Source organism: Capricornis sumatraensis, chromosome 3 (genome assembly GCF_032405125.1).
Source record: "Capricornis sumatraensis isolate serow.1 chromosome 3, serow.2, whole genome shotgun sequence".
NCBI classification, from domain to species: domain Eukaryota; kingdom Metazoa; phylum Chordata; class Mammalia; order Artiodactyla; family Bovidae; genus Capricornis; species Capricornis sumatraensis.
The window spans coordinates 147516210-147528735 of NC_091071.1; the positions used below are offsets into that span (position 1 = coordinate 147516210).

Sequence of the window (12526 nt, forward strand, 5' to 3'; positions counted from 1 at the left end):
TCTGTAATTTCTTTTTTTTCTAAGAAGGAAAGTTCTTGGTCATATGTATCTGTCATCCCTCACTTCTCTAACATATATAACCAATAAACTACTTAAGTATACAATCCAACCTGAAAACTAATACAATATGGTCATAAAGCCTTTATGAGGAAGAAATAATGGTATGTAAAATGATTATGATACTCTTAAGCAGCTGCAAAAATTTATAACTTAATCTGAAGATTTTATTTGTTCATACTAAGTATGCTTCAGAATATCTTAACCATCTTGAACTAATAAATATATTAAGATGAATAATAAAGGTATGGTCAACTTGAACATGACAAACATCCACTACCCTATTACAAATATCAAAACCAGTCAGTCTCTTACTTACTTTTAAGTATGTTTTTGGAAAGTGCAGTTGCATGAACCTTGTGAGGGCCTCCATGCTCACTCTGGCATTCTTCACGTGAACCTTGACAGTAAATCCTCGCCCAAATCTAGAAAGAAGTGCAAAACACAATATAAGTTATGTTTTGCTGGAATAGATCTTCTGGAATTCTAGATAATGAAACAGGACCCAAGCTGACAGTTATGGGCCCTTTTCCTATACAAAGAGTATCACTTTGCAATAAAAAGTTCAGGGCATATTGCAAACTAGAAATAGTGCACTGCTATGATTTTTTATTTCTACCACTAAATCTGTATGCAGGTCAGGAAGCAACAGTTAGAACTGGACATGGAACAACAGACTGGTTCCAAATAGGAAAAGGAGTACGTCAAGGCTGTATATTGTCACCCTGCTTATTTAACTTCTATGCAGAGTACATCATGAGAAATGCTGGACTGGAAGAAACACAAGCTGGAATCAAGATTGCTGGGAGAAATATCAATAACTTCAGATATGCAGATGACACCACCGTTATGGCAGAAAGTGAAGAGGCGCTAAAAAGCCTCTTGCTGAAAGTGAAAGAGGAGAGTGAAAAAGTTGGCTTAAAGCTCAACATTCAGAAAACGAAGATCATGGCATCCAGTCCCATCACTTCACAGGAAATAGATGGGGAAACAGTGGAAACAGTGTCAGACTTTATATTTTTGGGCTCCAAAATCACTGCAGATGGTGACTGCAGCCATGAAATTAAAAGACGCTTACTCCTTGGAAGGAAAGCTATGATCAAACTAGATAGCATATTGAAAAGCTATTACTTTGCCAACTAACGTCCATTTAGTCAAGGCTATGGTTTTTCCAGTAGTCATATATGGATGTGTGAGTTGGACTGTGACGAAGGCTGAGCACCAAAGAATTGATGCTTTTGAACTGTGGTGTTGGAGAAGACTCTTGAGAGTCCCCTGGACTGCAAGGAGATCCAACCAGTCCATTCTAAAGGAGGTTAGCCCTGGGTGTTCTTTGGAAGGAATGATGCTAAAGCTGAAGCTCCAGTACTTTGGCCACCTCATGTGAAGAGTTGACTCATTGGAAAAGACTTTGATGCTGGGAGGGATTGGGGGCGGGAGGAGAAGGGGACAACAGAGGATGAGATGGCTGGATCGCATCACTGACTTGATGGATGTGAATCTGAGTGAACTCTGGGAGTTGGTAATGGACAGGGAGGCCTGGCGTGCTGTGATTCATGGGGTCGCAAAGAGTCGGACACGACTGAGCGACTGAACTGAACTGAATATAAAGTCAGATCCTTTGGACAAAAGCTGCATTAGAAATGAAACATAAAGTCTTGGCTTTCTTTGGCATCCATGAATTGGTGTGTCTTCTGTCCTTCCATTGTGTCTGACTCTTTGTGACCCCATGGACTGTAGGCCATCAGGCTCCTCTGTCCATAGAATTCTCCAGGCAAGCATACTAGAGTGGGTAGCCATTCTGTTCTCCAGGGGATCCTCCCAACCCAGGGATTGAACCTGGGTCTTCTACATTGTAGGCAGATTCTCTACCATCTAAGCTACCAGGAATTGATATCAATTTTGGGGCTAAATACTTTCTAATTTAAAGCAAAGAAGGTCTTGAGAGGAAAGTTATTGAAGATTTGGTATCCACTGTAAAGATTAAAATCATTAGGGTTTTAAAAATAAATAGTAAACCAATATAACTGCTAACTTTTATACTTTATACTTTCGCATCAAAAGTAGTGTTTGTAAACAAGTCACAGCAGACTCTCTGAGAATAACATATAACTTCTTTTTTATCCTTTTTTCGTATCTTGATCAACTTTGTTTTATAAGAAAGTCAAGCTGTTGTACAGATAAATATATAAAGGAGTGTCACGGTGTTTGAAGATTAACATGGATATGTATAAATGCATATGTACTCTGGCAAATATATTAATTTAATTTTAATTTGATAGTATGAAATTTATGTATATCTCCCCAATGTATTTTTGGTTAAAAGGTTTTAAATGTAGTAAAAATGTTAAATAGCTTACTGAAAGCCTATGCAAATGACAAATGAACATACTAGACAAAAATCAATGCCTTCATGTACTTGTCAAGATCTAATTTGTTACAGAGCTAACTCTTGACACTACTTCCTGAGAGTATTTTGGTTGGGGAATAATAATCATATCCTTATTATATTATCATTATTATTAGCTTTTAGGCCTTCTAGGTTTGGGGGTTATTAATTAAAAAACATTCAATCCTCAGTACTATTATTTAACTTCAAAATGAATCAATGGTTAGCTTCTCCATTCCAGTTTTACTACGCATTGTAGGATAGGCTGCTGAGATAATCTTTGAAGGCAAGTATAGAACTGGTAGATTGATTACACCGTGTGTTAAACAATGCATTTGTTCTTTACCTGCTTTTAATGTGCTGCAATGATCCAATACATTGGAACCTTCCATTCACCATAATGGCCAACCTTGTACAGAGAGCCTCACATTCTTCCATGCTGAAAGGCAGAATCATGTCAGGATTCTGGGCACAGAAAATTGGCTTAAGTTCATAAGCATAAGTTTAACTCTTTTCTTTATGGCACCTTAGGAATACTGTTTGAATATTTGAGTCCTTAAACTGTCTTTTACTTTGAAGAACAAAAAAATCTTTTAATATATACCATAAATGTCTTTCCATAGGGTTTATTACTGTTTCTTTTCAAACCTGGGGACATCTTTCTCACCTGGATTGCTGCTCTATCGAACAGTATTTCTTTCAAGCTCTTTTAAGCTTTGACTTAAGACCTACATTTCATGAGAAATATTTCCAAAATAATACTAAGTTGTTTTCATCATGCCTTATACTCAATATTCAGATAACTTATTTATTTATTTATTTATTTGGCCATACCCTGCAGCATGCAAGATCTTATTTCCCTACCAGAGAGTGAACCTGTGACCCCTGCAATGGAAGCACATATCTTAACCACTGGGCCATCAGGGAAGTCCCTCAGTTGGCTTTTATGTTTTTGTATTTCTAACCAGTTAACCTGTACTTGATTATATAATTCTGACTTCATGGACTATGATACTGGAGGAGATCTTAAGTATCATCTTGAGATCTTAGGTATCACCCTGTCCACTTAAACACAAAAGTTCATGGGAAATCAGTGATTGGCTTCAGAACATATACTGTACTTGGGGGCAAGGTTAGTATATAGGATATAAATAAGCCTCAGTTCTAAACATATCTAGTTCTTTTCCTACTATATGATCATTATAATGAAAGGATAAACTTAATACAAGGCCAATCTTATAAGAAAGGCACAGATAAAAAGCTTTAGTAGCTTTTATACTTAGTTGATTGGTAGGGTCTACTTCATGGAGGAGGCTTGTGGACTAGGTCTGAAAAGATTAGTAAGATTAGAATTTGGAAAGATTTTGTGTAAAGACCAACTCTAGTAGAAGGCACAGCAAAGAAAGGGCGTGGTGATAGGAAAGGGCAGGGAGTGTATGTGGAACCATGGGTCTCTCTGACTGACTGATAGGAAGAAAAGACTAGAAAGTTAGATGAGGTTGGATAATAACAGTCCTTGCATACTAAGCCAAAACATGCTAAATTTTATGTGATAGGCAATAGAGAGGAATGATTGAGTTAAGATGGTCAAAAGTTATGGAAATTTTATTTTTTAATAGGTTGCTAGGCCCTGTCCCCCCACAAGAGCTGAGATCTCACCAGGAAATCCTCTTGACTTCCTCTTTTGACTATGAACATAAAATACTTTAATCCAATTGTGGAATTCACTCTCAGTATATGCTACACAGGATTATCTGTCATCTGACTCTAAAGTTCCACACCCAATTTACCTGTGAGAAGTGAGGATGACAGAACATTTATTCTGGACTTCTTCTGAAATGATCTTCCAGAGGTGCCGTTTTGACTTAGGATCCATCCCAGAGCTTGGCTCATCCTTAATAGAAAGTTACAAGAAGAATTTATCAAATTAATTAAATTTTGATGAGGTTCTTTACATGAATCATTGCATCTCACTTGCCTAGAACAGAAATCACTTTTCGAGGTCCTGTGACTAACTTATTTTATACTTAATGGGCTTCTTTCTGCTGCTGTCAAAAAGCTCAAAATCAATCATTTTAAATTGTCAATCTCTTTTAAACAGTGTCTCAGTGAAGTTGACACTCTGTTACTTTACATATGTCTCTTATATTTCTTTGGAAAAAAATCTGCTTCAATTACCGACAAAGCCAGAGTTTTGATATTTAATACTATATCATCACATATGTATCTGAAGCTACATCAACAAGATTGCTGCCTTGCTCCTGATGGTAGAATTGTGCCTGTGAGTGATAGATAATATGCCATGTGAAGCACAGAGAATGCATTTTTCTGTTAATATGATTGAGGTGCATTTTCAGTTGTATGTTATTGATTGGAATTTAATACTCCTTGGGGAAATAAATGTAAGATTTGCAGAAAATGCCAAATAGAAAGATATAAATTGCATTTTAAAGTAAATGATGTTTTGAAAAATTATTCAGGCATAAAATTAGAAATGTAGCAATGGAAAACTAAACAAGCAATAATAGACCCTGACAGATGATTAAAAAATCAAACTGTAGGTCAAGATTAAGTAAAAATTAAAAATATATGTCTGAAATGTAAAGTATGCGGATAGGATCAGCAGAGGCTTATTTTTATAGCAAGGGGTTAAATTGAAATTTAAAGAAAGAAATGAGTATTAGTTCGGGGAAACAGTAAAGATTATATTGTCACTGTTCCTATTTTTGAAGACAATGACATGTATGGTAAGTATATATAAAAAATATATACAGTATCTTTCTCTCATGGCCTGATTTCAATTCAGCTCATTAATGCATAACATTTGCATAGAGCTTTTTAACATTTTAAAGTACTTTACATCTATTATCTCATAGAGGTGCCTAAGAATTGTTTTCTTAAATGTAAGGGACATTTATACAATAGAATTACACTATGAGTGTCGATTGGCAGAAACATAATGCATTATATGCTTCCGGTATTATACAGAGCGGGCTTATGCATTACTCTATCTGGGCAGTTTAAATGATTTGATATTCTATATTACTTAATTCCTGAAATAATGTGATGATTTATAACTGGTGATTTTATGGCATAGTTAAGCCTCTTTTGAAGTTTTGGAAGTCCTTGAATGAAGGGGATCTTTCAAAAAAGGGCAGCTTATTTCTCTGAAATAAACACTTTTCACAAGGTTTGGCTTGGGGAACAGAATGCTTTGTCACCCGTAGGGTAACTTATATTTCCAGGTGATCAATTTAAATTTTCAGCTTTTAATCAAAATATTAACATGACATGTATTTCTTTCTTTAAAAAAATTCAGATAAAATAGAATGGCATATTTTCAAGACTGCATCTCAAGCTAGGTAACTCATGTTTTTAAGCAACAAGGAGATAACATTTTAGTACAACACATTGTCCTAAAATGTATATTTCCTTTTAAGTAGAAGCTGGAAAATGTGTTAATTCAACTGATCAGCTACTAATAGAACTGATTCCCTCAATAGCTGGGAATCAAATTCTGTCAAAGTTTTACTTACTCATCTGAATATCCTGAATTTGTTTCAGCTACTTCCTATTTCCATGTTTCCTCTGAAATTACCTGAGCCATAGCTTCAGACAAAAAATATTTTTGAGGGCATATTATTATGGCAACAAATTACCTGGTATAAATTTCCTTAATGTGAAGTGCTTTACAAAATAACCAGCGCATAGTGATACCCAACCCAGGAATCAAGTGGAGGTCTCCTGCACTGTAGGCGGGTTCTTTACCAGCTGAGCTACCAGGGAAGCCCCTAATGAGACCTCAGTAAATGCTTACTGCAATAATGATAATGAAATGTTATACACACAATTGGATATGTGATTCTAATTGGGCAGTACCCTTTTTCACAATGATTCTCTTACCAGCAACAGAATCAAAGGTTTCCCTATCAAGGCCAGTGCAGTAGACAATTTTCTTTTGGTGCCGTAACTACACATAGAGGTAACTTTGTCCTTGTAGAGCACCAGGTGAAGTCTCCCAAGGAGTTTTTGAACAGTCTGTGGGTGGAAAAAAGGATTTGTTGATTTTCCCTTGCCAAAACCCTTAAAGCACTAAATGGAAAAAGAGCTACTTGTGAAGGGTTTTATAATGAAGAAATACATACTTTAGTTTTATTTTCAAAGGTTCACTTAAAGATGAATAGTTCTTTTAAAGATAAACACAATTCCATGGAGGCTCATTCATAAATGGGATTTTTTTGTCCCCCCAATACACGTGCTTGTATGTGTGTATGTGGTTTTTTTTTTTTTAATTTTTATTTTTACTTTATTTTACTTTACAATACTGTATTGGTTTTGCCATACATTGACGTGTTTACAATGGTTCTTTCTGCTGTATTGACACAGGATTTACTTTTAAGTTTCAAAGAGCTAAAACAGAATTCATCCCTTTACAAGGAAGGTTTCTTATTGACTGTCATCACTGTTTCATCTTTTTTCTTACTGTGGGGTGAGCTGTCACAAAGGCTTTAAGTTTATTTAAAAATGACCCAGTATCAAATCTATAGTGTATTAACTTAGGAATCTTGGGTTTTTGTGGCTATTTCAGTAGTTAAATAGCTCTGGCAAATAGTGGAATCCTAGGAGGATTTAAGAAGTCCCCAAGGGTTGCAAAAATAGAGAAAACTGCCCAAAAGATTAGTCTTTCCATTAAAAAGGTAAATAATTGTAGTGAGGTACAAAAGCACATTTCAAAAAGCAAATTGGATTCTATTCTATTTTACTTGGGCATTTTGAACATGCCCAGTCAACTACTCAGTTGTGTCCAACTCTCTGACACCCTCTAGACCCACCAGGCTCCTCTGTCCGTGAGATTCTCCAGGAAAGAATACGGGACTCAGTTGCCATTCCATCCTCCAGGGGATCTTCCCAACCCAGGGATCTAACCCACATCTGCTGTTTCTCCTGCACTGGCAGGCAAATTCTTTACCACGAGTCACTTGGGAAGCCCATTTTGTAGGTAATTCCATGTTTCAATAGTTATCTGAACACTAAAAGATATACAGGCATCACCAACCAAGGCTCAATCCAGAGCTTAAGGCAAATCTTATTCTTTATTCAACAGTTTTTAAAAGATAATGGAACAAATATGGGCCAAGATGTTTCTAAAGCTGAGTTCATAGGTGTGTTTATGATATATATACAATCAAGCTAATACTGCTTCCATTATTGCTGTCAGGAGAAAATTGTCATAGTTTTCCAGATGTCAGCTTGGTCTTGAGTGTGGGTAGGTGGGAAGCATAAGCAAAAACGGTTTTCAAATAAACTAGTTCTTCACACTTATACTCACTTCTTTAATATCTTTTTCTGGAATTCCGTGTATTCTAGCATAGAAATATAAATGTTCTTCTATGGTTACCAGGTCATCCAAAGCATCTTCCTGAGGACAGTAGCCAATTAATGAGCTATGAGAGTTAACGTGAGCCAGAGACCTGAATAAAAGGCATCAAAAACATGAATGACTTTCTAAAGACATTTCCTTCCTAGCCCTCAGATGCTGCGTGTGTGTACATGCTAAGCCACTTCAGTTGTGTCTGACTTCGTGCGACTCTATGGACTACAGCTTGCCAGACTCCTCTGTCCATGGAATTTTCCAGGCAAGAATACTGGAATGGCCTGCTGTGCCCTCCTCCAGGGGATCTTTCCAACCCAGGGATCGAATCCACACCTCTTACATCTACCTGCTTTGGCAGGTGGGTTCTTTATCACTAGTGCCACCTGGGAAGCCCCTCAGATGTTCAGAGGGTAGTTCTGTTTGGGTTGTGGTGATTGGTGAGTCTGGTAAAAAGATGTAAAATGATCCCACCATCATAGTCACACTGAAAAATTAAAAAATTTCTACTCACTTGAGTAGCTGGTTTTCTCCTAAGGATTTAATAATATAACCACAAAATAACATCAAAAGTTCACTTTAATTATTTTTCTAATTTAATTATGTTGTGTTTGGTAATTTGAAGCACTTGTTTTTCATACCCAGTCTTGTTTCTGATCAGAATGTTTCCACTTGTAGGAATTACGTCTCCAGTCAGCATCTTGAAAATGGTGGTTTTTCCTGCTCCGTTCACCCCAAGAAGTCCAAAGCACTAGTTTGAGGGAGAAAAAAAAGATGTAAACTAATTCAAACCAAAGACAAGTTACTATTATATCTCTTTGCTTCCTTTCCTTGGGTGAAATAAATTATCAAGAAAAATAAATCACTGGCTATTGCAGTGTTTTGCTGGCATTGAATAAAGCTTTCACTTTTAAAACAAATGGGTACTTAAGTATCTTTTTATTCCTTTAACCATCTGAATATTTGTGTATATACCTAGGACTTGTTTTTACATATTATACTCTAGCACGCCTCTGTGCAACATGATAGAATATCCAATAAAGCAGATATGCTAACCTGAAAAAGTAATGGTATTTATAAATTTAAAATTACTCACACAAAATCACAACTTTACTAAATAAGCAACTGAAGCAATAATCTCTTTATCCAACTGAATAAATTTGATGCATTTAGTTTGCAGCCCGCCTCAGCAAAACAGGAAATACACTCTCTTTCTGCTTTCAAAACTGTCTTACCTACTGCTTCTATGAAAACAGCAATAATATGAATATGGATGCAATTCTAGGACCTCAGTTCTGACAACTGATTTCTGTATGCTGTCTTTGCTGCTGCTGCCAAGTCGCTTCAGTCGTGTCCAACTCTGTGCGACCTTGGAGACCGCAGCCCACCAGGCTCCGCCGTCCCTGGAATTCTCCAGGCAAGAACACTGGAGTGGGTTGCCATTGCCTTCTCCAAGAGGCCTAAAAACTAAGAGTTGAAAAAAGAGCTCCCTGAACAGACTTCTTGACTGAAAGTCCACTCAAGAAGGATAGTAACTTGGGAAGGGGATCAGGATATGGTGAGTCTTTCTTGCCAAGAGGGGGAGGGCTACAGGATAAGTAACACATAGACACATGTAAATTATATATATATAGAATCCATCAAAATATTTAAAGGCTGACTTCATATTTATAGAAAAAAATTAAGGAACGGTACAATTTTGTCACTTACCAAGTCAACATAAAGGGTGCGTGCATGCCTGCATGCTCAGTAATATCCAACTCTTTTGCGACCCTCATGGACTATAGCCTGCCAGGCTCCTCTGTCCATGGAATTTTCCAGGCAAGAACACTGGAGTGGGTTGCCATTTCCTCCTCCATATAAAGGATAGTTAGAAACAGACATTGTTCCTTACCTCCCCAGCAGGTATGCCAATGCTGATGTTGTTTACAGCTATAATCTTTTTGTGGATAAGTTGGTAAGTTTTTGTGAGACGATGGAGTTGGACCAGGTCATAATCATTTGCAGTTTTCTCAACTCTAAATCTTTCAGCCTGCACATCTTCATCTTCATCTATTGTCTCAATAACAGATGAAGAGCTAAATTTTCTAAAGAAGAGTCTAAAAAATGAACCCGATGATTTTGCATCAGTAATTTTGAAATGACACCACTCGGTTTTGACATCTTTTTAAAAGTTCTCACTTCACAAAAGTGTGCCTAGTTTGTTTTAAATTTTTCATGCATTTTGCTAAATAACTTAAAAATTAGCATGGGTATTCTTTATAATATTTGTTATAATATTTGAGAAACAGTTTTTGCTTTCAATGACTTAAATACTTACAGATTCCCTATTACAAGTCAGAATCTTAATTTCAGTAACAAGGAACTTTAGTTTGGGTTTGAAAGTTACTCCTAACAGAGAGACCAGAGTCATTAGTAGGACTCAACACCTACAAGACCATGATCAATGATCATTGTTTTTTTTTTTTTAGTTTGTCCTATTTATTCTTTGGTCATCAATAATACAAATGTTATTCTATAGTCTTTTTTTTTTTTTCCACTATGAATATCTTACCTAGGACCTGGCCAGTATATTAAGGTTATCAGTCCTGAAAACTCTAAGAAATCTCAAACCCACTTCAGTATCTTGTCTACTGAACACCAAAAAAACCAAACCAACAAATCAATGTAGGTCTTCCTCCCTATGTCCCTGTTTCTTTTAATGACATCCCTAGAGATCCAATTGTGATATTTTCTTTGAGTCTTCCCCATTCTAAAATCCACTCATGCAGTCAGCATCCTAATATTGGAAATATCTTAAAAACTGCCAGTTATTTATCATTTTCTGTTTCTGTTACCCTCACAGGCTTTCATTTTTCTTCTCACTTAGGTTTATCCAGGAACATCAAACTGCTCCATTGTCTCTGAATCTTTCCTTCCAATCTGCACTACCTCCACAAAATCACAGCTCCTAAAGCACCATTTGATCCCATTGTTCTCTGTTAAAAAACCTTCAATGTGCTACTATTACTATTAGTTTATTGAGTAAAGTCCAAGCTATCACTCTTTAACCAAGCAGTCAGTATACTCCATAATTTTTCAACCCCATGCTTCAGCTCCTACTCTTTCATTATATTTAGTCTATGCTCTAATCAAATTTTACTACTTATTTCTTAAATATGCACCCCAATTTTTCTATCTTTGTTCTTGTCTTTCCTTTTATTAATTTAAATCTTAATTTCCAATAAGTAATACATGTACTTCATTTATTAAAATTAAAATGGTACTAAAGAATATTTAGTGAAAAGTCTCCTTCAAATACATAGTTTTTTTAGCAGAAGTTCATAATTAGAAATAGTTTAAGCATATATATGCATAAAAATATATTTCCTTTTTAAAACTCAAATGGTAATATACTTCATATGTAGCTCTGAACCTTGCATTTCTTACTTAACAAATATTAGAAGTAATCCCAAATATGACATAGTGAACTGCATCATTCTTTCTAATGGCTGCATAGTGTTTCACTTATAAATTATGAGCATAATTTATTTAACCAGTCCCAAATGTAGTACCTTTAGGTTATTTCCATCCTTTTGCTATTAGGAATGGCTACTATGATGAACAAATTTATATATACATAGTTCTGCATATTTGTTAGCATATCTGTAGGGAAAATTCCTAGAAATAGAATTGTTGGGTCAATGATGTTTATTTATGATTCTGTCATCATTTTACTCAATCTTCTTTTTCTGAATATATTGCTAGTATCTACACACTCAATTCTCTTTTCCCACTTCTACTTTCTATCCTTCTAAACACAACTCAAATACTGTATTTTCTGTTTTTGCACATATTTTCTCTCTACCACTGAATCTTGATCTCTTTTAGGCTAACAACTGGGCTAATTTAATTTTACTACCTCATTTTACAATACTTGCAGAACCATAGTAAGGCTTGAGAACTATTTACTGAATGAAAGAGATTGTGAATTGTGCTATAACTTTTAAAGTTTTTTGAGCAAAACATTTCCATTTCACTAATGGAAAAGCTTAGACCATTGACCCTTCTCTGAACATTTTGAATTGAGTTTTGTCATGGATGTCAAACACCGTTTTCATTGTATTTACCTGAGTTTATTTATTAGCCACTCATTGATTAAAAGTCGCAAGAAAAAGAACATGGTTCCCTGAGAAACTAAAGCCACAAACATTGCACCTAGTTTATCCATCTCAAAGGTTTCATTTGGATACTCCACTCCATAAGCTTTTAAGAAGTCTAGGACCGACTGTTGTTGAGAGAGTTCGATCAAACCATAGCCAAAACAGAATTGTGGGAAAATCAGGAAAATGCGCTTGAGGGTTTCAGAAATAAGTTCTAAAGTCTGAAATAAGAGAGAAAAAAAATAAAGTTCAGTGTTAAGTTTTCAACAAATTGATGAAAATTTGGAACTAGATGTAGATAAATACTGAAATTTGAGAAGCTTATCTAGATTGGTAATTATTACATGTACATGCTGAATTTTCATATAAACATTTACTATAACCAAATGGTGTAGATTTATTACCAAAATAAAAGCAGAAAAGGATTATATATATATATATATATTCGAGATGGTCTAAGGTGTCAGGTCAAACCCTGGGGACTTCAGAATGTAGTAATAGCAAGGGTACTGGGGTATGATAGAGTATCTGTGGGGCTTCCCTGGTGGCTCAGGTGATAAAGAATCT

At 35.7% G+C, this 12526-nt stretch overlaps 1 protein-coding gene across 1 annotated transcript in view; it reads right to left on the minus strand.

Annotated features, from left to right (window-relative positions):
* Nucleotides 1-12526, minus strand: part of ABCA12 (ATP binding cassette subfamily A member 12) — a 210085-nt gene that overhangs the window by 5556 nt on the left and 192003 nt on the right. Inside the window, exons 44-51 of the mRNA XM_068967745.1 lie at nt 11927-12180; nt 9712-9916; nt 8459-8568; nt 7776-7917; nt 6350-6484; nt 4237-4340; nt 2793-2885; nt 377-482 (exon numbers count right to left, since the gene is read on the minus strand). Coding sequence (XP_068823846.1) covers nt 377-482; nt 2793-2885; nt 4237-4340; nt 6350-6484; nt 7776-7917; nt 8459-8568; nt 9712-9916; nt 11927-12180 — 1149 coding nt within the window. The remainder of the gene's footprint in view (nt 1-376; nt 483-2792; nt 2886-4236; nt 4341-6349; nt 6485-7775; nt 7918-8458; nt 8569-9711; nt 9917-11926; nt 12181-12526) is intronic.